This window comes from Elgaria multicarinata, chromosome 1 (assembly GCF_023053635.1).
Source record: "Elgaria multicarinata webbii isolate HBS135686 ecotype San Diego chromosome 1, rElgMul1.1.pri, whole genome shotgun sequence".
In the NCBI taxonomy this organism is placed as follows: domain Eukaryota; kingdom Metazoa; phylum Chordata; class Lepidosauria; order Squamata; family Anguidae; genus Elgaria; species Elgaria multicarinata.
Window position 1 is genome coordinate 48,417,311 of NC_086171.1, and position 26,550 is coordinate 48,443,860.

General features: G+C 39.3%; 1 protein-coding gene across 4 annotated transcripts in view; it reads left to right on the top strand.

The window, feature by feature from the left end:
• The window catches only part of MLLT10 (MLLT10 histone lysine methyltransferase DOT1L cofactor), a 133,150-nt gene that overhangs the window by 33,153 nt on the left and 73,447 nt on the right, over window positions 1-26,550 (top strand). For 3 of the 4 annotated variants that reach the window (XM_063127683.1, XM_063127677.1, XM_063127696.1), the window contains 3 exons: window positions 7,793-7,896; window positions 8,306-8,399; window positions 12,712-12,807. In XM_063127683.1, coding sequence (XP_062983753.1) covers window positions 7,793-7,896; window positions 8,306-8,399; window positions 12,712-12,807 — 294 coding nt within the window. The remainder of the gene's footprint in view (window positions 1-7,792; window positions 7,897-8,305; window positions 8,400-12,711; window positions 12,808-26,550) is intronic. The other variant, XM_063127689.1, reaches the window with a different exon arrangement.

Sequence of the window (26,550 nt, forward strand, 5' to 3'; positions counted from 1 at the left end):
CCCTGGTCTAAGTGCTCTAGCCCATGATGTGATTGCCCAGACCATGTTCACACAGAGTTTGTCTTTCTCTATCTCAGTCTCACACACATACACACACAGACTCCTGAAAATGTGTCCCTCCACTGAAATTAGGCTTTTTTAAAACTGCAGGGCCAGATCTTTGCAGTGATAAGCAATTTTCAGATGGGAAAGTTTTGTTCTCTCCAATCAGCTGCTGATTGGAGATAAGAGATTTTCTACTGGGGCATAATTCTGTCTGCCACCCCCATGGCTTCAACATTTCCAGAAAATGTTGGCAGGCTGGATATGGCCCCTTTGTGGGCCAGAGAGTTCCTATCCCTAGTTTACACCCTAGTTGTTCAAAGAAGCCAGAATTATAAACCCCAGTTTGATCCTGGCTTGCTTGAACAAGCCATAGTTTAAACCAGCCTTCCCTAACTTTCCTCCAGGTTTTTGGACTCCATCTTCCATCAGTACAGCCACAATACCCACGGTTAAAGGATTGTGGGAGTTGTAGTCCAAAAGTTCTCAAGGGTACCACATTGGGGAAGGCTGGTTTAAACAAACCAGAGTTCTTCAAAGTTCGGATGTAATGGGGAACTCTAATTTAGGAATGGCTGCTTCCTATCTTCTCCTTGTGGCCACACTAGAGGAGGGGAAGCAGGACCAGCTCCAAGTTTTGGGGTTCTTGGGCAAAAAGTTTCAATAGCCACCTTTGGAACCATCAAATTGGCCTGATCCTTCTTCCTCTATCCACACCCCTTCCCCTCTTTGACCTCTCACAGTTATGTTAAAGCAGGAGGGGGCAAGTGAGTGAGCCAAAAGTTGGGCAATGTTTGTTCCCTTGGTAGTGAATACTGGTTTAATAGTATATGAAATGGGCTAATGAGTAAATTCTTGTAAATAAGACTAAAGAGCTAGTCATCAAAATGGAGGCAAGTAAGCAGTGGGTTTCCCAAGGATCTATATTGTGATCTGTGCTATTTAACTTATAACCAAACTAGTTTTAGGTTGAGCAATTTGCCAAGAACACCAGATTATTCAGTGTAGTAAAAACCGAAGTGGACTGTGAAGAGCCTCAAAAAGGGCAACAGAAATGAGATTCATTCTAAATATAGAGTGATGCATATCGGGGGCAATGTGCATCACTCTACAAGAAGATAAGAGTTTTGAGGAAGAAGTCATGAAGCAATATGTAGCTGCCTTATAGTGGTCAGAGTGCTGGCAGCCAAGCGTCTTCTTTGGTATAGCCTACTTTTTCCTTGTTCCCTTCCCAGAACAGCTGCAGAGCAAAGACTGCTATCCTACACATTTCTCATGCTTGTTCCTCACCCACAGAACAGCGCTGGTTTCAAATCTGTGCATCAGAGTTGAAACACATATAGCTCCTGTCGTCCTCAGTAGCAGCTCTCTGCAATAGCCTTCCTGTTCTAGGTTTCATAGTAGACAGAGGGGTGGGTGACGCAGTATCCATAAGAACCTGAGAAAGCTACCTGCTTACTAATGGGCAACTATAGAATCGCAATGGGAAAGGTTTTAAAGGAGAAGGAAAAGAAGCCCTGTTCCATTGGTTCTCACAAAGTTCTTTCCCAAAGCTTTCATAGAAGGACCGAGGGGACAGGAGCAGGCAGAAGTAACATCGGGGCCTGCTCCTGCTGGACTCTTCCCCCTCCCCCACAGGGCAAACTGCCATCTTGGCCCTGTGGGGAAGAAAAAGGACCGAGGGGACAGGAGCAGGCAGAAGTAACATCGGGGCCTGCTCCTGCTGGACTCTTCCCCCTCCCCCACAGGGCAAACTGCCATCTTGGCCCTGTGGGGAAGAAAAAGGACCGAGGGGACAGGAGCAGGCAGAAGTAACATCGGGGCCTGCTCTTGCTGGACTCTTCCCCCTCCCCCACAGGGCAAACTGCCATCTTGGCCCTGTGGGGAAGAAGAAGGACCGAGGGGACAGGAGCAGGCAGAAGTAACATCGGGGCCTGCTCCTGCTGGACTCTTCCCCCCCCCCCACAGGGCAAACTGCCATCTTGGCCCTGTGGGGAAGAAGAAGGACCGAGGGGACAGGAGCAGGCAGAAGTAACATCGGGGCCTGCTCTTGCTGGACTCTTCCCCCTCCCCCACAGGGCAAACTGCCATCTTGGCCCTGTGGGGAAGAAGAAGGACCGAGGGGACAGGAGCAGGCAGAAGTAACATCGGGGCCTGCTCCTGCTGGACTCTCTCTCTCTCTCTCTCTCTCTCTCTCTCTCTTTCTTTCTCTCTCCTCCCTCCCTTCCTCCTTGACTCCTTTTCCTTGTGTGTCATGTCTTTATTAGATTGTAAGCCTGAGGGAAGGGACTGTCTTTTTTCCTAAGTGTAAGCCGCTCTGAGAGCCTTTTTTGGCTGAGGAGCGGGGTATAAGTATGATAAATAAATAAATAAATAAATACTTTCTGGTTATAAACAAGATAGATCTCAATAATTGGTTCTGCCAGAATTTTGTTGCCCTAGTTCATCTCTTCCCAGAGAATAAGTTTGAGACAAATTAGATATAGTTCTAATTGATAAGAATATCAGATGTTAGGAAACTGGAAGCCTTGTTGGTATCCTTTAAATAGTGTTTCCTGGAAAGAAAAGTATCTAGAGCATCTCCAGTTAAATCTGTAGGGTTGTAGACCCCCTGCCTATCTAACAGAGAAAGCAGTCAACTAGTATGACCATGGCAGTTTCAGTCCCTAAATCAGATTGAAATAGATCTAGGTTACACACACTGGCCAGGAACCCTGGAGTTAGGCTACCACATTGCCTAGTCAAACACCTTGCCCAAGAAGAGATTTGCAAGGAGGCAACACTTATTTATTTAAAATATTTTTATCTGGCTCCTCAGCCAAAAAGGAACCCAGAGCAACTTACATTCAATCAGTAAAGCAAGACAGCCCCTGCCCAAAGGCTTACAATCTGAAAAAAAAAACAACACTCAAGGAAAGAGGGATGGAAAGGAAGAAGAAAAAATTGAAGGTGCTATCCTATGAAGCTTGTTGACAGCCTCCAAACTCAGAGGCTGCTGAGTGTCCAATCCAGAGTGACTGTAGCATGGAGGCAATCTTTGCCTTCATTCTCCAGCCACCTTGCATTTTAGCTAGATGGGCAAGTTTGACTGTCTAGCTGAGGCTTCGGGGAGGGAAGGTGGCTGGGGATACATTGTAGCTCCACATCCCCAGTCTCCTCCCCTCCCCAGCAACGGCTCATTTTCCCCATCTCCGCACTCCATTTCGTGTCTGCAGAGAGGGAGGTTCTCTCCAAGCCAGCTACAAGGTGATGGCGGAGAGGATCATGGTTTCTTGGCTCCCAGCTCAGAGCCTGTCTACAAGCATGGAGCCAGGAAACCAAAAAATCCTATGTATCCCCCCCCCCCCCCGGCCCGCCAGATGCGGTCTATGGGAGATAGAAATGCTCCATACGTAGATATTCAGCAGGGTTGATGGAATGGCCCTTCTTCTCCTCTCATCTACCTCTGTTTAATGATTGGAGAAATCAGTAGCATCCAAAGAAATGTTCTTTAAAAGTGCTCTCAAAAATATCTCTGCGATCACCCGTCTTTCAAGAAGGTATTAATAACCTCCTAGATTCAGCTACTCATTTCCTCCCAGCTTGATATTAAGAGCCAGGATGGCCAAGGGTCAAGCCTCTTCAAGTAGCAATAACAGATACTGATCCAATTGCCTGAGACAAGATGGCATGACTAAAGGAACATCTTGCACTGGCACTGTATTCAAGCTGTAGTGATGTAGTTTCAGAATACTTAGCAGGGGTCATAGTGAGCTATTAAGGATTCTAAATGATCTCCCTGAGACTCTATATGAAAGAGGCTCTTCATCATATAGAAAAACTCTTCTGTTAGGCATTGAGGAGGTGCCAACATCGCCACAGCATAGGCTCTCAACCGATCTATAGCCTTCATTTGGTTTTATGTATCCTGATCTTTTCCTAGTTTGAGTTCTAGTTGTCATCCCAACTGCTTCATTGCTGACACTGCCAGTTCCCAAGAATACCAGTGAGATGATTTAGTTCTAGTAAGTGGGAGAAGACATCAGAACAATTATGTCTACTGCCTGAGCCATCCCCAAATTCCAGAGATCAACCAGGATGCCAGAGGAATAAGTATTTGTGTCAAATAGAATATTCCAACAATAGCTATTAAACCCTATCCATATCTCAATTCCAACATATAATATGCCATATGGGATTCATGATCTTTTCAAATAGTCTCATTGTTGTCAAGATGACCATGAAGTTCTGAGTTGCCCCAGTTAAGGTAGGCTTGACATAAGCATCAAGTCCAAGATCACTTCCAGCAGCTCAGAGAGATTGTTTTATTGGGGTAGGGGCACACAAACAAAATCCTTAACTTATACCAGTCACCCAACACTAGACACACATGCTCAAAATTGTAGTATTCTGAAGTTCTGCCTTCCTGACAATCAAGTCTTTATTAGCTTGAAAGGTCAGGGAATGATGGAAGTGCTAAGCAAGCACAGAGCCGTGTTGAGAGTGGATTATTAAAGGCAGCAAGCAGAGGAAAAGCAAGAAAAGCATCTAGTTGGTTACTGTGGGAAACAGGTTGCTAGACTAAATCAGTCTTTAGCAGGGCTTTTATGTTCTTATGGGCCACAATTACACCTTAAGTATTGTGGTACTTCTCAACTGTCACTTGCAGATATATATTTGCCCAGAAATACTCCTAATAATTGCATTATTGCTTCAACCCATTCTGCAACAGTAGGAAAATATTGGGAGTGCTTGAAATGCAGACTTTTACTGTCAAAGAAGTGGTTACCTGGGTTTACTGAAAAGGTAAAGATGGGTATAGGTAGATTAGATGATATAAAGGAAAACATGAAGGCATATGAAGGGGTCACTTATTTAAAGGTATAAATAATAAGTGGTTATGGGTTAGAATATTTTTTGGAGAGAAATGGATATGCTGTAGTAAGGTAAAATAAAAATGTATTATTTTGTGGAAAGATACTGATTACAATTTCATGGCATGAAATGTTTGATGTCATGATATAATGAAATGAGATTGTGTGTTGTTAAGGGCTCCAACATTTGAGCATGCTTTCAAAAGATCTATTAATGCGTTATTAAGCAACCCTTAGAAATGTTCACTCTAAAATTATTCACATGCTCCAAGTAATACATAGACTGATTCACCTGGTAACCCTTCCTCTTCAAAAATATCTGGTTTGCCGTGTTTTCCAGCTGGTAACCTGTAGGTGTTACAAGAGAGCTCAGGGTGCTTATGCTCCTGCCAACTCTTATATGCCCTACCAATTCCATTGTGTAAATGTCCCCCACTGCTTGCACAGTGATGCTTTAGTGCTTCTGGGACAACCCGAGATGAGCGGAAACGCTTGTTTCTAGAAGAAGGCAGTTCGACAGGGTTCACATAAGGGAGATCCGTCAACCTGCCTCCTTCCCGAAAAAAGCCTTTCTGCTCACTGCAGGGCTTTGCCTAGGAAGCACCAAATCTCCCTTCTGCAAGTGCTTCGTCCTGCCAGTTCCTTTTCCAAATCCATCAATTCCTGAAAAATTGGCGAGGTAGCAAAGAATCAGCAGGGGCATAAGCAAATTCAAATATTCACTTGAATTAGGAGCAATTAGCTTGTGGTATTTAATAAATGCCAGGAATGTCTACCTATGCATTTTGGAAGATTGCTTTTGCTTCGGAAATAGAATCATTTTCTTTGAACGTTTGAGATCTTGTCCGAATGAGGATGATTCTGAATCTCCATTTCAGGTTTCATTAATGTGTGGAGATAATATGTAATACTGGTGAAGGCATAACTAAGTCTACCTAAATTTCTATGAAATGTTCTGGCAGCAGTTTATTTATTTATTTATTTATTACATTTATATACCGCCCCATAGCCGAAGCTCTCTGGGCGGTTTACAAAAGTTAAAAACAATGAACATTAACAACAAATATGCAAAAATTTAAAAGCATAAAAACAGCAATATCCATTTAAAATAGCTATTCTGAGATGATAATTATTGATATATTCCTATATTTCTCTAGTCAGATTCTGCAGGTGGAGAATAGATACAGTGACCCTTGAACAATGTCCATGCCAGTAGCCAAAGAATACTTGAGATAATGTTACCTCACTAGGATGTGGTTTTATATGTATTTTGTTAGACCTATGAAAACGCATGCTAACAGATTTTATAGAAAAGTGTTAACAATTTTTAATTGTACTCTTTTGCTTGTGCATCTGGATATGTGTGTTATATGCTACTGATCCCATTGGATCTCTTCCACAGTAAATTTAATTATAATAACTACCTAATGTTAATGATACAATGATCTGAAGACGTGTAAACCACTTTGCATTTAGCTAAGTTATTCCAGTTCTCTTATTAGTATAAAAAGAGATACAAAGCCCAATGAGGAGAGACTGAAAGAATTGGACATTTTTAGCCTAGAGAAGAGAAGATTGAGGGGAGACATGATAGCACTCTTCAAATACTTGAAAGGTTGTCACAAAGGGGAGGGCCAGGATCTCGTCTCGATCCTCCCAGAGTGCAGGACACAGAATAATGGGCTCAAGTTACAGGAAGCCAGATTCCGGCAGGACATCATGAAAAACTTCCTGACTGTTAGAGCAGTACGGCAATGGAACCAATTACCTAGGGACGTCGTGGGCTCTCCCACCCTAGAGGCCTTTAAGAGGCAGCTGGACAACCATCTCTCAGGGATGCTTTAAGGTGGATTCCTGCATTGAGCAGGTGGTTGGACTTGATGGCCTTATAGGCCCCTTCCAACTCTACTATTCTACAATTCTACGATTTATTATTTCTGAGACCTAATGTCAGTTGTACCTTGCCATGCAGAAACATCTCCACATAACCCTTTGCCACAATTGTGATGTGTAGCCTCAGTAAATTAATTCTAGGCCATAGCTAGATGGGGCGAAATCCTGGTGTGATCCCTGGGATCTTCCCTGTGCATCCACATGATGCACAGGGGATCCCGTGATCAGGGAGAGATGATCCCTCCCTTGCCCCGGGATCTTGCCCTCCCCTTTAGGCCTGGTTTTTCCGCACTCTTGGGCTGAGCCAGAGACGCGGAACTTGTGGCCGGGTGTCACGGTTTGTCCCGGCTCCTCATGATTCCTCACGAGGAGCTGGGACCTGCGCACGGGGCGCAGCGCTCTTCAGGAGCGCTGTGCCTATCGAGTGGGGTGGGGTGAGCGGCGAAAGTAATATTTTTTTTAAAAAACCACTCACCTTTTGCGCACAAGCGTTCGTGAGCTGCTGGCCCTTTAACGCCCCCCCAAAATTGGCGGGCACGACGCCTCTCCATCTGAGGTCATCATGCGCTGCGTGTGAACTGAGGGGGAGACCTCGCAATGAAAAAAACACGAGATCTTCACCCCTCCATCCCATTAGACAACTAGGTTTAGCTAAGCCTCTAGTTACTTCTTATACAAAAAGTCTCTTTGCCAAAACCAACCACCTCCAGGATGGTGTGATATTGGTGTGTGGAGACCCACCATTTGATGAGGAAGTAGGATATATTTAACAGTACTAGGCAATGGGGACAGCTAATCATACAGGGCACACAGTTTCAGAATAGAGGAGAGGGGGTGGCATGTGACTTAAATTAACCTGTCAGAGAACTGAAACACTGCTTTATTTTTATTTTTGTTTTGCTCCACTTGCTCTACAAAGTGGCATTATTTTTGCTGCCAAGTTTCATTTCGTTTAAAGAGAATTTACTATTGTTTACTTACTACTGTCTTTCCCTCCCCAATAGACATGTTATATATGTGATGAACAAGGCAGAGAAAGTAAAGCAGCCACTGGTGCTTGCATGACTTGTAATAAGCATGGATGTCGCCAAGCTTTTCACGTAACATGGTAAGTACACAATATCAGAGGGGAAATCCTGCTGGTTTTTCTGAGCTATCTAGTTTTATTACCCTGGTAGATATGTCTTTAATATGTGGTCATACTTTTACATTTAAAATATTCAGACTTGTCTTAACATACTGTTTTAGTAGTTGTATTGTACTGTGCCATTATATCCATAATTCGATATATACAATAGCAGAAAGGTTTGAACTCCCCCACTCCCACCCCCAAATGCTGGCCACTAAATCATTTCCAGTTACCTTAAGACATGTTTAGACAGGAAAAAAGTGCAAAAAAAATGCATCCTTGTAGACATTCACCTCAAACTTAGATACTACCTACATAATAAACTGTTTTAGAGATTTTGTTGGGTGTCTTCAGTCTCTGATTCCTTCCTACCTTTTTTCTTTCTCAGCGCACAGTTTGCAGGACTACTGTGTGAAGAAGAAGGTAATGGGGCAGATAATGTCCAGTATTGTGGTTACTGTAAATACCATTTCAGTAAGCTGGTAAGAATTTGTTGAATTTGGTGTTTCAAATACTGCATTTTAGTAATATCATGTGATTTTAATATTGGGCCACTAATGCAGTGTTGCTTATACTAAACATTGACTAAAATTTAGTCTTGTGGACATTTTTTTAATGTGGAGGTAAATGTTCATATGTTAAACTCAGTGTGTTGCAATATTATCAGTGGCAATTCCGACTTCCAGTTTTATGCCATAGTGAGTTTTGTTTTCATTATGGAAATGGCCTGAGGAATATTCAAAACTTTAAACTAACAAGATGTCTGGATAAATGTCTGACACAGACATATGGTACCTTGCCGTGGACTACATATAGGGAACATAAGAATTGCCTATCAGGTCAGACTAAATATCATCTAGTCCAATATTCTAGCTCCCAACAGTGGCCAGAACCTCTGGGAAGCTCACAAGCAGGATGTTACGATGACCTTTGGCCTCTGTATCCAGTAATTGACGATATACTGTCTTGTAACATGAATATTCCTTCTTAACTATCATGGCTAATAGCAACTGGCTGGCTTCCTCCTTCTGTTGTTTTTATGTAAAAATAATAGTAATACTGAAAATCTTCTTTAGCTGTTTTCTCCTTAAATTCTTTTTTCGCTTGCTTTATTTACATCTGCTTTGCCAGAGCATATTTTCTTCTTGTCCCCTGCAATTCAGGCAAGACTTGCAATTTTTCTAAAAAAAGGTTATTTGCCTTTTATAACATTCTTGATACTGCTGTTTAACCAAACTGGAATCCTATTAAACTTATTTCTGCTTTATCTCATCTGTTGCATGCGTTTAACTCGAGTTGCTGTTATAGAAATCTCAAATAATTCCTAGACTTCTTTAAGAGATTTTCAACATTTCAGTTTACTTTTAACTAATTATCTCTTTTTTTAAAAAAAAAAATCCCGCTTTTTACAATTAAATATGACTGTGTTGGAGTTTCTGGTAACAATTGTTCGTATTCAACCTGTTAAACATAATTGCGTCGTCATTGTTTCTAAATGGAACAACAGTGCTTATATTTTAAGTCAGATTCAAAATATAAATATGTACTTTTTAGGATTAAATAGCAGGTTTCTTTTTGTGAAGTACGATTATTTATTGTATCTAGAAATTATGTGCCTGTTGTGATTGAAATTTACATTATCAAGTAAAATTGCAGGCAGTTCAAATTTCCTGTTATAATATTTTCAGCCTTAGCTGTGTCTCTGACTACTTTTTGTATCAGGGCGACCATCAGATGTTGGTCTTTGGGTGGGGAGACAAGTTATAATTTATGATTTTTTACTTGGAATTTCTGCCCACAGGAATGTTATGGGTAATTTTGTTTTGTATTTTAAGTTTTATAATTTATTGGATTCTGACATTTTTGAGAGTGCAAACCATCTCCCATATGACCTCTCTTGTAGATTTATAGATACTCATATGTTGTCATAAACTACAGATAATCCTATGTCATTTACTTATTTTTCTAGGTTTCTGATATGGCAAATTATCTATATATTTTCTAGTTACAGACTTTCTAATTAATACAGTTTGTCTTTCTTTTAAAAGTCTTTTTGAGTGTGGAATTTCAAATGACTTTTCACTCATGACTATCAGTCTTTCTGATTGGCACCCATCAAGTTTTTGTGTTTACTGTTAATTTTTATGCTATCCCTGCTTTGAGGGTATAGAACATGACCTGTAAGTGATGAGACATCCTGAAGCAGATGTTCCTCAAAACTTGTAGGTTCTTCTCCCAGAAGTGAGTGCAAAAGTGACTTTACCATCTATTATTTAAACATTAGCATTCTGATTCTTTTGTGTTTCAAGAGGAGCAAGTCTTGTCAATACAGAATGGAAGTTATTTTTTATATATAATTGAGAGATGACCCATGGGGATTCTACAGTATATAAAGGGTCTCCTCCTGCCCACCCCGCAGCATATTAAAACGTTACATTTCAGTGTGGTATTTCCTGGATTTGGGTGATGCATCTGGATTGGGATGTTCAATCCATCCTCTCCCACAATGCACTTCAGTTCTAGGCTCATAGTTTCCTTTCCCTCCTGATCTTCACTTGGTGCCACTGTCATCTTGAAACATTTCCCGCTCTCTTAACCTGCTCTCTTTTCTTCCTTGGCCCTGCCTGGCAGATTCTACTCCATCCTGTGCCCTTAGGCACCTTTGTGTCCTTACTGCAGGACCCTGGATTGGAATGGCAGCTCAGAGTTTTGTGCTGCTTGCCTTTCCTCTAGTATTAGTATTGTCTATCACCAGGAGGACTTTAAATGCCAAAAACTACTTTAGGTGGGGACATCTTGGCCCATTCTAAGCATGAGGTACCACTAGTGCCAGCAATTCGAATTTTATTGTCCTGATCCTGACAGCATAAACATTTTCTAAGGATCCCTTTTATGTTCTGATTTGTACATTACCTGTTACTTAACTGTTCTTCTGGAAGCCATTTGACACATCCTTTGACATTCCATATATTTATGGACCTGCCTGCCCTACCTTTCCAGTCCAATGTCTTCATTATAACAATGAAATTTTAATTTTATATTGGTTTGCACCATCAAGTAGTCCTCTTACAGTTTTCTTTCTAGTATATACTTTACATTGTATGTAGTCTATTGGCTTATTTTCTTCTTAAGAGCAGCATGAAACAATTTTGGAAGTTATCATTATTAAGTGTGGTTGGTGAAGAGAACTTTGGTTTAAGTGCTCATTTGGACCAAGCAGTTAGACTGTTCAGTTTAGTTACACTTTGGGGCAGTATAACCCTCAATACTTGTTCACATTGTATGAATGAAGGTTGTAGTTGTGATTCTTGTTAAGATTTTAAATTCAGTGCATAAAAAGGCAGGCCTCCATTGTTTTAGTTGTTTGTACTTGATGGAATTTGACTCCTGTACGCAAGTAAGACCTTGCATAGGCAGAAAAATAAGGATATCTATGTAAAGTAAGGACTAATTTTAATATTGCCAGTTTAATAATGACATAGTCTGAGTTTTATAAATCTGCATGGCTTTGATCATGCAGTGAAACTGACAATATGGTTTCTGAATTGTCGTGCTATGTAGTCGTTTAAAGGAAGATCATGCATTTGGGACCTATGCGTTTTGCACTGTGCCTGTAGCCTTCTTGCTACATATAGCCCACAAAATACCTGTATATGTTGGTAGCTGCCATGGAATCATGAGGTTCTAACATTTTATTTCATATGAAAACTGAAATCTCAACACTTCTGGCTCTTGTTGTTATGGAAGGATGCTTGAAGAAGGTATGGTCAGGCTTTTTAACTGGCGAGGCTTCCAGTAATCAGAAGTCATGGCTTTTCCTATGATTTCTCAATTCATGCCTATAAACACCTGTTTCACAATGTTCTATAAATTCTTGCTCTTCTCTAGTCAGTGACATGATACCTTAAAACAAAATTTATGTCAGGCAGAAAGTCTAAGAAGAAATGTACAACCGAAATAAGGAGACGATTGATTGAGTGATTGTAGCTTTGTCCAGTGTAACATAAACCTCGAAGTCTTAATTTTGTGGTTGCAAATGTTACAGTAGAAGGAATGGAACTGTGCACTTCTTTTTGCAACACTATAAAAAACAAGTAAACCAGGTTCCAGTGTTACATTGAGGCTTATTGATGCCACAGCTGTTAAGAGCATTTATTCATTATTTTTAAGCATGTTGCACAGAGAATGTGAAAACAGCTAATGTATATTCAGCCTCTTGGGAAGTTTTTGGTGATTTAATGGAGAGTCATACATTAATGCTTATATTATAAGGCACAGGTAGGGAACCTATTGCTCTCCAGATATTGTTGGAGTCTAACTTCCAGCAGCCCCAGACAGCATCATAAATGGTTAAGGATGATGGGAGTTATAGTCCAACAACATTTGGAGGGCCGCAGATTCTCTACCCCTATATTAAGGGATGACTATGAAGAAATGATTTGCTTGTGGGTTCTGAAATGGTCTTTGGCCTTCTTATACTTTTTAGTTGTTTTAACTATCAGCTTCAAAGAACAAAAGTAATCTTTTAAGGTGCTAATTCTTGAAGCCATAAAGTGCTTCATGCTTGTAAGACGAAGAAACATTTCTTAATATCAAAGTTGCCTATACAAATAGCGGCACTGTAGACATCTTGAGTTTTCACACTCTCCTGAACAGTTTTATTCAGATTATGTGTGTTTTGGTTAGCTTCCCAGGTCAATTTATGATTTTTTGTTTTGAGTGATAAGGTGGTTGTCACCATTTAGACAGCTTTTATGTATATTCATTTCATGAATATATATTTTGTCTTTTTAGAAAAAGAGCAAACGGGGATCTAATAGGTCAAATGATCAAAGTTTAAGTGATTCTTCCTCTCAGTCTCAGGATAAGCACCATGAGAAGGAGAAAAAAGTAAGTGGATCTGTTACATAACACATCTGCTTTATCGTATTAGCACCTTCTACATGTTTCATCAGTAATCATTAAATGTATGAGGATGTTTGGTTTCTGCAATGTGGGAAACAGATATATTAATAGTATCTGCATGTTGATTCATAGATAACAGGCTGTAGTGGAGCTCTCCTTTTTGTTCTTTACATTTCATTTTACCAGTGTCCTCCTTGTTTCAGTTTGTGGGGAAATGGGTTTAGAGTAAGGTTTCTTGCATGCAATTAATTTAACCCTAGTTTTTGTCAAAAATTAATTTAGCGAACTTGTTTTTCCTTTGACTATATGAATAGCATACTAGTTCCTAAACATATCAGTTGCTGTCATATCTTAGTCTTTATTGCAGTCTTTCATGTTCCCATTTCATTTCTCTATTGAAGAAAACCAGCTAGAGGTTGTTGGTTGGCCGATCTTTTGGTGGTACTAGCGGTCTTTCTGTACTATAATTACAGGGTGCCATTGTCATTCATATGGAAAATTTGTAATCTTTCAGTAAATTGTAAAAAATAAATAAATCACTACACACTAATTGCATCCCTGTTGACTTATTCTTCTTATACTTTGATTTTAGATAGTTTAGGGAAGAAGGTTGATTCAGTGTTGGTAAGTGAATACTTGCAAATTTTTGGCTCACAATACCAAATTTACAATTGCTTAAAGTTATTTGTTTTCCACTGTGTAGAACTAAAACAGCAGATCTGCATTAAATAACCCAAATCTCCATTGGAAAAAAGGAGACTGTCTGGATGCTCAAAACCAATGCTATTTGTTTTGTGATATATCTATTTTGTGTGTGTGTAGAGGACTTGGCTTTTCAAACTTAGCTATATTGATTATGATTCATAGGGATTTATGCATTAAAGCTTCTCTGGCTGAGCTCCTGATGTGAAGTGGATTTCCCCCCATAATTTTAATTACCAAACTTTTCTGTGGAAAGATCCATTTCTTAAAGTGTATTGTTTCATAAAATTAATTAGTGAATTAATATGTAAATTAATTACAGTACCAGTCACATTTAGCAATTTTCAAGTTGTATCATCGGTTACAAGCACAACTGCTGAAGAGAATGAAGCATGATAACCTGGCCATAGATTTTTGCAGGAAGAACTATCCTTTAATGAAAGAAAGTTGCTCAAATAATTCTTCATTAGATTTGCCTCAGTTTTATCTGGAACTTACAAGTAATATGTTTCTACTAAAAGGCACAGTGCAACTGAAGGTGCCCTATAATTATCAGAATAGATAAATTTTATCTATTCTGATAATTAAAATTTTCAAGTAAAGCTTTGATTTTTTTTAATGTAACATTTAAACCACATTAAGTGAATTTTATTGAATTCTTTTTCCTAATCAAATATGGCAGTTCAGCTACTTTCGGCTATTTGAGATTTTTTTTTAGATACTTTATCTAGTGCATAATATTAAAATGGAATACTTTTTCAATTTTGCTTACTATATGTAAGTCAAATATGCTAAATCAGATCCCAGTCCATTTTAGTGAAGTAGAACATTTTTCAGTATTTCTAAGGGGTTGGGAGATATTTCCTGTTCTGTTTAAGCACCCCAGAAAGCCATACCTGAGGACTGGGAAACTTCATATTGACTTTTATTTTCTTTACTGCATCATATGAAGAACTTTTTATCTTAGGCTATATCATGAACATATAGTTCCATTTTCTCCTACTTGCTTTCTGAGCAGTGGCTATATTGGATGTCATTGATAAAGTGTTAACTATTACTGGTTCTAGGAAAAAGGTGGTTTTGGAACCCTTTGTTTGTGATATTCAATGACAATTTAATTCTCTTCTGTTACTAAGATTAATAGCATTTTAATCTAATATACTAATAGCAAACTCATTCTTCAAGTATGCATCCTTATGCAGTCACAATGCCTCTGTCCACACACAAGAGGAAGGATAGCAGGTTTGGGGCAGAAGTACAACACACACCCGAAAAGAAAAAAGCCCCTCAGTGGCCAGTCAGGACCTAGCATGCTCAGTGGCCAAAGAATGCTAAGTTCAGTGTTGGGGGAGGGGGAGGGGGAGGAGAAAATAACTGGTTTGGAGTGGGTATCCTGGAAAAGGGCATTGGTAGCTGATTAGAACCCTACAGCAGAATATTTTGGAGCCTCTCTGCCTGCTTGTTGGGTCAATTTGAAATAGATTTCAGCTAATGACATTGTGAAAGCGAAATTTTTAAAGCCAATTGATTTGTTCTTATCTAGTGCTAAATCCAACATTATGCAAGTGGATTTCCATATGTACAAGATCATCTTCTTGGCTCGCCGCTCTGACCATGTAACTCCACTTCTGAAATCTCTTCATTGGCTTCCAGTTCACTTCAGAATCCAATATAAACTTCTCCTGTTGACCTACAAAGCTTTTCACTGTCTAGCTCCTTCCTATCTCTCCTCTCTCATCTCACACTATTGCCCCGCTCGTGCTCTTCGCTCCTCTAATGCCATGTTTCTCGCCTGCCCAAGGGTCTCTACTTCCCTTGCTCGGCTTCGTCCATTTTCTTCTGCTGCCCCTTACGCCTGGAACGCTCTTCCAGAACATTTGAGAACTACAAGTTCAACCGCAGCTTTTAAAGCTCAGCTAAAAACTTTTCTCTTTCCTAAGCTTTTAAAACTTGATTTTGTTCTGACTTTATACTGTTAGTTTTACCCTACCCAGTGCCTGTTTGCATTCTCTTCCCCTCCTTATTGTTTTGTTGTGATTTTATTAGAATGTAAGCCTATGCGGCAGGGTCTCGCTATTTACTGTTTTACTCTGTACAGCACCATGTACATTGATGGTGCTATATAAATAAATAATAATAATAAATAATAATACAATGAGAAGTCCCCTTTCCCTCCTTCCCTGATGTAGCCTCCCATGCACAATTCTGCTCTAGAAACCCCCTCCATACACACACACACACACACACACACACACACTTTGGAGCAGATTTGGGGTGAACAGCTGCAGGGTGGAGGGGAATTAGATCTGCCAGCAGTGCCACTGGTGGAAGGACATCATTGGTTACAACCCCAGTAACAATTGTAAATAAATCTATTTACTTAATTATATTGATCAGTCAAGGTATTTAGACAAATTATAAACTGAAGTTCATAATTTGTCTAAATTCCTTGATTGATACATTTTTATTCTGAAAATGTTAGAATTCTTCCATAACTGATGAAGTGTGAGAATGAGAGACAATTACGGCAGTTACAAGTGTGGAGAGTGTTCCAGAGGAGAAGCAATGGCAGGCATTAAGAAACTGATCAATTTAGCTTGTATGCTTCTTTAAAGTTATAAAGAAATTTGGGCAGAGAACTTCATGCTACACTTGTTCAGCAAGTATATCTAGGTTATTCCACGAGCTGCCAAGCTGTTCAGTCCCTGACACTTAATGTATAGGGCAATCTATACTGTGTGAAAAGAACATGCAAAATGTGAACAAAATTAAACTGATGTGAAACTACAATCAACCAAAATAACATCACAAATTTAACAAAAAATTTTTTTGCTTATTTAAAATTTTAGTATTGTGCAATCCTTTAATTTGTATTATACTGGAGAAAAAATAAATGCTGCGAGTAGATTGAAGAATTTATTATCCAGTGGCAAATATTCTATGTTCAAAAGCCCTTTAAGGGTCCCAGTAAAATAAAAGTCCCCCAACTTAATTCCATAGGGCTAGGAAGCAGGTGCCTTTCGTAGGGCAAGGAATCTGGCTCACCAGTGGTTATTTGATTTAATGTATTTTGTACATGTTCAGAAATGGTGCTTCTGCTCATTTCTGTATGTTCAGGACAGGTTACATTTGGGATGTGTGTCTGAGTGCTGAAGAGATCTGTTTGATGCTGGCTTTTCTTTTGTTTTGTTTTCCTTTCCTTTTTTTTTTTGGTGCAGGAAGAAATGCATTATTATTATTATTATTATTATTATTATTATTATTATTATTATTATTATTATTATTATTATTATTTGTATCTCGCCTTTTGCCCAATACTGGGCTTGTATCATGCTTACTCTTGAGTTGCTCTTATTTCTCTTTTATCTCTGTTGGTGTGTGTAGACAGTTGTATACATTCTCATTCCTCATGGATTGATAAAGAGGGGAAATATGGTTGAATTTAGATAATTTTATTCTTCTATCATTATGATTATTGAGGGTATTTTGAGGGTTATATTCCCATTTCTGTTTCAGTGGCAGGGTTGGTTTTTTTGGATGTGTGGGTTGTTCTTGAGAGTTTGAGGTAGAATTGATGGTTTAGTATGTAATTCTGGTGAAATTGTTATCTATTTTTTTGTAAGGCACAGCCTTACAGCATCTTCTAAGAGGAAAGTTTGTCTTTCCAAATTCTCTTATTTGTTCATTGTAGTATTTATATTTTGCCAGACCAGTAAACAGTGGGCTGAAATAAGAGCCTCCTGCTCTATGCGTTGTGGGAATTGAAAAAGTTATAATGTTAATAAAGAGAATGTCTTTTAAAAACTGTATTCATTGCTGGATACATCTTCAGAATACCTGCAATTTTTGACTTTTCTGCATGTATTTCAGAATTGAATCTGTTGTCTTTTAGTACAAGATGCCAAGAAGGTGGGCATGGTGGATGCTTGTATCATGCAAATGGAATAATTTTTTCGGAAGCTGTTGAAAAAGCTGAGAAGTTTTGGCTCAGTAAGAGGAAGTTGTCTGATCAGAGCTGAGCAGCAACTGATTTTCTTGGGTATAATATTGGGAAATGTGACTTTTATATTTCTTCTATTATCCCTCTCCTCTTTAAGCAAACTGAGGCTCTAGGGGGCGAACTGTTTCTGAAACTTACCCATACCTAACCCAACCCAATATCTTTTCCATAGGTTAAACTTTAGGGGGAGGGAATTCTACATCAAGGAGCTGCCATCAAGAATCATAGAATCATAGAATAGCAGAGTTGGAAGGGGCCTACAAGGCCATCGAGTCCAACCCTCTGCTCAATGCAGGAATCCACCCTAAAGCATCTCTGACAGATGGTTGTCCAGCTGCCTCTTGAAGGCCTCTACTGTGGGAGAGCCCACAACCTCCCTAGGTAACTGATTCCATTGTCGTACTGCTCTAACAGTCAGGAAGTTTTTCCTGATGTCCAGCTGGAATCTGGCTTCCTTTAACTTGAGCCCGTTATTCCATGTCCTGCACTCTGGGAGGATCGAGAAGAGATCCTGGCCCTCCTCTGTGTGACAACCTTTTAAGTATTTGAAGAGTGCTATCATGTCTCCCGTCAATCTTCTCTTCTCCAGGCTAAACATACCCAGTTCTTTCAGTCTCTCTTCATAGGGCTTTGTTTCCAGACCCCTGATCATCCTGGTTGCCCTCCTCTGAACACGCTCCAGCTTGTCTGCGTCCTTCTTGAATTGTGGAGCCCAGAACTGGACGCAATACTCTAGATGAGGCCTAACCAGGGCCGAATAGAGAGGAACCAGTACCGCACGTGATTTGGAAGCTATACTTCTATTAATGCAGCCCAAAATAGCATTGGCCTTTCTTGCAGCCATATCGCACTGTTGGCTCATATTCAGCTTGAGATCTACAACAATTCCAAGATCCTCCTCGTTTGTAGTATTGCTGAGCCAAGTGTCCCCCATCTTGTAACTGTGCCTTTGGTTTCTATTTCCTAAATGTAGAACTTGGCATTTATCCCTATTAAATTTCATTCTGTTGTTTTCAACCCAGCACTCGAGCCTATCAAGATCACTTTGAAGTCTGTTTCTGTTTTCCAGAGTATTAGCTATCCCACCCAATTTTGTGTCATCTGCAAATTTGATCAGTGTTCCCTGCACCTCCTCGTCCAAATCATTAATAAAAATGTTGAAGAGCACTGGGCCCAGGACTGAGCCCTGCGGTACCCCACTCGTTGCCTCTCCCCAGTTTGAGAAGGTTCCATTGATAAGTACTCTTTGAGTCCGATTCTGTAGCCAACTGTGAATCCACCTAATAGTGGATAGAAGGCCCTGCCCCATCTCACCACCAACTATACTTTTGATAGTGATGGGCCTTCTGCCAAAAATAGGATTTCACATGGGAGAAAGTGGCATTTATTAAGGTATGGGCTCAAACAGTATAGGGCTTTAAAAGTAACCAGGGCCTTGAATTACGCCTGGAAACAAATTGAGAGTCAGTGAAATCAAAACAAGGGAGTAACGTGATCTCTATAATAGCTGTCTTCAAAGCAGACTAATTTCGAAGTACTTAAAGCACATTATATTAATCCAACCTGGATGTGACCAAGAAAGGGGTGATAGTGGTTTGTTAAGCTGTGATATATTAAACTGTACACATTTTATACCAACATACGTAGTGGATCATTCTTGTACTTGTGGATGTGGTGACTTAGATAATTCATCGTAGAATAGTTATTGCAGACTTTATTGAGAGAAACTAAAATCTACTAATCTACTGCTCCAAAGCTTTAAAATACAGATAACATTAATTTAAATTTTAGGTAGAGTGGATTTGTCTTTGTCAATTGACCAGACTGCGGAGGGAGAAGTCTTAACCAAGCTAAATGATAGTCTATATTTCTTAAAAAATGACTCTTCTTACATTAAAAATTATATTGTTTTATAACAATCTGAAGACCACAAAAATTACTAAATATAATCTTGCCCAAACAGCAGTAAGCTTATGTATACCAGTTGCTGGGGAACATGGGCCAAAGGATACTGTTGCACTCATGTCCTGCTTGTGGGTTTCGTGTCAACAGCTGGTTGGCCACTGTGTGAACAGAGTGCTGGACTAGATGGATCCAGCATGGCTCTTAACGTTCTTTACAAAAAATGTACTTTCCATTTTCTCCCATGCCTGCAAATTCTTAAAATAAAGGATGACTCCAGAACCACAAACCCCTGTACTAAAAAACAAGCTGTCAAAAGAAGCCCAACTCAGTAGATCACCAAGGGGCATCTCACTGACATAGCTCCTTTCCCCATAGAACTTAAAGTGTTCCACAGGATTGATTTTAAAAGGCCTTAAAATGTTGAAATGTTTCTCTAGGCCAACATGACTGTGGATGCCATTTCTGTTTCCTGAGATAGCTCCCAAATCTGTGATTCTGCAACCAGGGTTGCCTATTTCTGTGATTTCGCTAAGCTGACAGAGATCAAAGGAAAACTAGTAACCCAGAATAAATATATACAGTATATTTCTTGGTCAATTGACAAGTATCCAAGAATCTAAATTGTCAAGTGACCAGGAATATATTTTTTTGGTCACGTGACAATTTGTATTCCCTGTTCTCAAGTCACCATATACAAGACTACTGTGCCTGAACATGTAAGAGTGAAGTGAGAACAAACTGCATCTGGTGGAATGCATACTTTTTTCATCCAAACACAAGTATGCCATGTTCTGTAAATGGAAATGACAAAATCTTATTGCTACTATTGTGTTTTGAAGCTTGATAATACAACTCTTCACATGTTTCTCCAAATCAAATGGACCAGTGAACGTTACTGAGCCAGTTAATTATCATTAATCTTTACTGGGTTGGAATTTGGTAGCAAGCAAACAGGACTTCATTGTTGTAGTCAGATGGCCTTTTGAGAGTTCATATGAGCTCTCAGGGGCTCTTTGAGGATGGTGAAACAACTAGATGGCCTGTCCCATGAAACTTAGGTAGCGTGTAGTATTGCAGGACGCTCTGGGAAGATATATAGGCTGAATTTCATGGTAACCTTGGTGACAGGCTGATTGAACTGTAGAACAGCAATCTGTCCTTTGACCATGAGACATGGCTGCCCCCAAGTGTTCCCTCCTACTGGGGACGTAAGGCAGCTGTAGTGGGAGAGCAGACATCTAAAGCACAGCTGGAACTCACATTGTACTGAAGTTGAAGATGAAAGATCTGCAGTGTAGATCTTTTCAAAAGATTTGGTTATGGCGGTGGTACTGGAAAAGAAGTCTCTCTTCCTATGCTGCAGTGTACAAACTTTTCCTCAGCTGATCTCAGTTGGAAATGGCTCAGTGGGTCAGTTACGTTCTTCCTTTGTCCTCAGCTGCTTGTATTTAGCTCAGTAAGTGACCTTTACTTTGACTATGCACTGTATTCTCTTTGACTAGGGGTATTGCTAGGGGGTAATGTACACCTTACCCCTAAGGAAATTATTCAAAGTAAAGTATGTTAACAAAGAGTTATTATCTCCCCTTCCAAACTCACACACATTATTCAGGATATTCTGATTTATGTTAGGAATTATGAATATGGGACCAGAAGCCATTCCAGATTAATCTGTAATAATAATAAAAAATGAGATACTGCATATGTGCTCAATGTAGATTTTTGGATTTTAGGCTTTCTTATTTTGTTTGTTTTGAATATATTGCAGCTGATGTCATATCAGTGCGGAGGTGATATGTAGAGCAGTTGCTGAGAGAAGGAATTACAGAAGTAGCTGGCAGAGGCCTCTTGTACTTGCTTCTTGCCACCACTTCTGCCTCCCTCCCCCATGCCAGGTCAAGGGGAGATTGACCCTTGAGCATCTTGCTCTTGCAGTGGGGAAGAAAAGCACAGGGAACAATAACCTGCTGCTTCCCTTGAATACAAGGATATAAAGGGGGTGTGGTTGTGATTGCCAGGCTGCTGACATGTCAGGCAGGCTGTGCATATTTGTTCAGACTTAAAGGGAGAGCTCTCAGTATGGAAATGAAAGAGAGAGAACTGTGTGGTGGCCAAGCCTGTCTCTTTCTTGAGTTGATTGTGGAGTGCTGAATGTTGCACACTGCTCCGTAGCTGAGCTGAGTCAGTCAGTTGAGCAACTTGGCTTCTTCCTCTGTGTCTAAGGCTAGAAGGGTGGGAATGCTATGCACAGAACTGCCATAATGCTGCACAGTTTGCAATACTGGGGTTTATCTTTGGGGCAGTTGCTGATAGTTTCAGGCAAGTGGCAAAGTAAAGTAATCAGATGCAGATTATGTGATGACCATTCTGACAAGGGAACAATATCTGGGACTACTCTTAGCTGTAGTTTTGATACTTTTCTCTTTGGGTCAGAAACATATTGCACTTGGATAGGGGGAGCTAGGAAGTCCCATAAGTTATATCCCACCCTTGTTTGTTTGAGATTCATTTGCTTAAATCGCCCAATTTACAGGTTGTGGTAGTGGCAAGCACGGTTTTACTGTTATTACCTTTTCCCTTCAGACTGGGATGCAGTAGTGTCTGTTTTTTGAAGTTGTATCACTGTAATGATCTTCATATGATGAAGTAAGCTTTATAGAGCAATCCTACAATCTCTAGACAATGTCTGGGGCACCATAGGAAGCTGCGGGTCCCCTCCTTTGTTCCCGTAGACAGAGCTTATGAGCATGAAGGAGGAGATCCAATCTTGGATCTTTCTCCCTTCTCCCAGGTGCCAGGGAAAGCTTCTCCCATGAGGTTGCATCTGTGACATCATAAAAGAAGTTGGAGATGGTAAAGCAGAAAGAGGGTAGAGGAGAGGCCATGATATGCAATATCCTATGGGCTCTGTAGTCTCCTCACCACCCTCCGAAAGGTAAGTCGACTAGACAGGCTCAGAAGCCTGTCTAGCTGTGTTTGCATTTTAGATCGGGGAATGGAGGTGAAATTTCATCTGCCCTCTTCTCACCCTGCCTGGTTCTTGCTGTCAGGGTATTGGATAGGAGACAACTCTGAATCGGGAACCGTATGTCTATTAGGAGCACAACCCATAGGATTTCACCCTTAGTTTTGCCAGAAAAATATGCTTGCATATATTGCAACAGGGCACTTGCTTTGGCATCAGCTGACCTACATAGCTATTCCTCTGGAATAAACTTCTAGAAAGCTTTATCCCTGACCAATAACATTAGTGGCTGTTGACCACAATGTAATTTCACTGAACAATGGGTTTTGTGGGGGGTTGGCTACTCAAACCACATTTTTCAACATGATCCTAAACTCTGATGTTCAGACATCATGTTTAATCATTATTTAAAGGAAATGAGGCAGGTGGCTACCAGGAGGAGGGCCTTCTCTGCTGTGGCACTCCGGCTGTGGAATGAGCTCCCTAAGGAGGTTCTCTTGGCACCTACATTATATTCTTTTAGACGCCAGATGAAGACCTTTTATTCTCTCAGTATTTTAACAGTCTATAAATTAATTTTAACTTTGCTGTTTTAACTTTGTATTTTAAATTTGTATTTTTGCATTGCTGCTGTTTTTATCTTGGTTGTATTTTTATATTGTATTTTATATTATGATTTTATACTGTTGTTTTATACTTTGAATTGTCTTAATTTTGTAAACTGCCCAGAGAACTTTGGCTATTGGGCGGTATAGAAATGCAATAAATAAATAAATAAATAAATAAATAAATAAGATTTGGTAGTTGGGAGTGCTCTACAGGCTTTCAAGCCCCCCTTTCTCTGCTGGACACATGTGCTTCTTCCCCCTCCTTTTGTATTAACAGTAACTGTGATATTTAAATCTGAATGACTATAGTTACTTTTAATCATAGTTTGCTCTCAAATGAGAAAACTAAGAAATTGAAACTGGAATCTAGTTTTAATCTTTGGTTTGAGGACAAACAATGGTTAGTGGTAGCTATACTGGTTTAGGTATCAATGGTAAGCCATAGTTATTATTTATCAGCAAAGGAGGAGAAATTTGCATGGGCAGGAAGAGAAGGGAGAGAGAAGCACACAAACCTAGGATATGCTCCCAATCAAATCATGGTTTGATAATCATTGAGCATGATGTTTAAACCAAACCTGCAACAGTTCTCTCCCCTCAAGAGAAAGGCAATTTGTTTTGAAATTTCTCATGCTATGAACTTGTATACAAGCAGGATAATTTAATAGAGAAGTTACTTATTTATCATGGAGTAGTCTGTAAAGATTCATAATATGGGAAGTTATGATTGTTGTGTCACTCGTATGAATGTTTTATTTTTGAAATCAGGCATATCTGGGTTTACTTGCTATCTTCTACAATTACCATAATTGGAGTTAGTATTCTGTTCATTTTTAAGAAAAAGAAAAGAGATTACAATCTCCTTTACATTGAGAGTATGCCATAAAGTGATTCTCTGGTTAATTTGCAGCTGGAATTTATCTTATTTAGTTGAGGTTTGTGTAATACAGAGTACATAAAGAAACAGTTAAGAATGGAATTATGAAAAGTTGCTATTGCAAATATCGGACCATCTCATTTATAGATTGTCTTTACCTGTGCAAAGTTTTTAGGCATCTAAACCTTGGCCTTCTTTAAGTTTAAAGTGTTAGTGGAAGTCTGGAGCAATCTTTTCTCTTTAGTTGCAAAGCAGTGCTCCGAGTCCCCCAGGATGCTTTCAGTATTAGTTGCTAAAATTGACAAAGATCTATGGTAGCAATTTATGCTTCTCATGTGCTGCTCTTCAATCATTGTGTGAGTCATGCAAAAAGCAAAGGTAGCTGTGTTGGCGATAAGAAAAATGCCAAAATCCATATTAATGTAATAACTTTTTTTAAGACAACCAAAAGATCACCAAAAATGTGCAAGCTTTAAGATATTCAGATCTGGAGGTCTTGAAAGCTTGCATATTTCTGTGATCTTTGGATTGGCTTAATAAAGGTATTACATTAACGTGGACTTTGGAATCATTGTATGGGCAATCATAAAATGTAACTGAACAGGTGAACATTCCTTCCTCCACCCCCAGTAATGTTTATGAAATTAACTTTGATGTAGTTTTAATTCATGAGCACTACAGCTGATATTGAATATAAATTCTTAGAATCACATATACATTGATCAAAACAGATCTGATTAATTAATTTTGGGTTCCTTTTGTCATTCTATTACCCTATGCAATGATATATGCACTCTGTTGACATGTAATGCCAAACAATGGTTTGGAGCTATGGGAATGAGCCCTGTGCTTATGCACGTGCCCTCGTCTATCCGTTCCTTATGCACTCCACTTTAATTAGGATTGTATTCTTGATTTGCCAGTTTGGATGTTAGATGGATAGATCAAACCAGGAAATAAAGAATGAGTAGTGCCTGAGCACTGGGTTTATTCTAGTAGTGCCAAACCATGATCTGGCATTGCAAGTGAACCAGCTCAACGTGCCCTCCCTCTTGTTTCTGTCCTCTGCTTTCCTTTCCTTTCTTTTTGTTTTGAGCTTTTTAAGAATTTTGTTTGCTCTTGCACTGTTAGTTTTGGAAGTCAGTCTAGGTGACATTTTTTGAAACGTTGAGAAGAGTATGTAGGTTATGTAAATGTATAGTGTCAGCCAAATATATGCAGCACTGAGTGCATTTAATTCACTTTTAAATAAACTAAATTATGCATATAGACTGTAGCAACATGATTGCCAACCTTTACACATTTCTCTTTGCTAAAATGTAAATAGGTTTGAGAATTCATTCATTCAACTTTAAAGCATATTCGTCCATATTTTTGTGTACTTGACTGAGATTGTGTAGTTGTAATCTTGGATCTTTTAATATGCACTATTCCCTTGATCTTGATCTGTTTCTTGCTGTTAATGTTCTTATCTTGAAAACAGTTGTGCAATCCATTGTGTACTTTGTACCTCATCATTCAGCTAGGCATTTGTACTGTTTTCTTGTAGTTTTACATGTATCATTTTCTCAGGAGAAAGAAAGGCTATCTAGCAAATGCAATTTGAAAATAAACTCCCTGCCTAACTGCAGTGTACTTTTAGAACTAATTATTCTGATTATATTAAAGTGCATCCAATTAATAATTTGGTCCAAATATTTAATTCTATCAATCAGAGACAACTCTTCTGTATGCATTATGGATAGATTGCATCCTACACATATGAACTTGAAGAATGAATATTTTTATTTCTTGCAGCAGCGGTTGGACTAGATGAATGTTTAAGACCCGTTCCAATTCTGTTATTGAATTAGTTACTGTAACTTTGCTCTGTCCTTAATATTTGAATAACTGTTGCCTGCGTAAAGCGTATATAGAAATGTATTTCCGATAGGGGAAATACAATCTTTCTTCAGTATTAAATTATATAGTAGAATTCATGTACATTTAACAGTGCAAACAAATGTCAAACAAATGTATTGCAGATAGGAGAAGTACAATCTTTCTTCAGTATTAAATTATATAGTAAAATTCAAATACTTTTAACAGTGCAGTCCTATGCGTGTCTACTCAGAAATAAATCCTATTCAGTTCAATAGTGCTTACTCCAAGGGTAGTGTGTACACTACTCCAAGGGTAGTGTAACATAGACCTGGACATTTACTTAAAAATAATTGGCAATAATTTACAACGTAGTGAACCATGCAATGCATTAGTATTGGAGTTTGTTCCAACTTGAATCAAATTTGATGCTGATGTGCAGATCCTAGTTAAGGAAACTGGTTAGTGTTAATATAAGTTCTGATGTAACATTCAACCAAGGTTAAAGTGGGTGGGGAGGGGCAATGGAAATCCCCACTAGAGAAAAGAAAGGAGAGAGGCTGGAGGGAAAGATTCTCTTCACTGTGGTTAAGAAAGTACTGCTTGTTCATTGTGTCTGCACTGGCAGTTACCCTATTTCTTCAATTCTAAGACACACTTTTTCCCCCATATAAACATCTCTAAAAATGGGGTGTGTCTTAGAATCGCAGGTGTGTCTTAGGGGTTTTTTTCCCTGTTGGTGGTACTGAAATTAGTGTGCGTCTTACAATCGAAGAAATACGGTAGTTGTCAACGATTTTGGGGGTGAGGG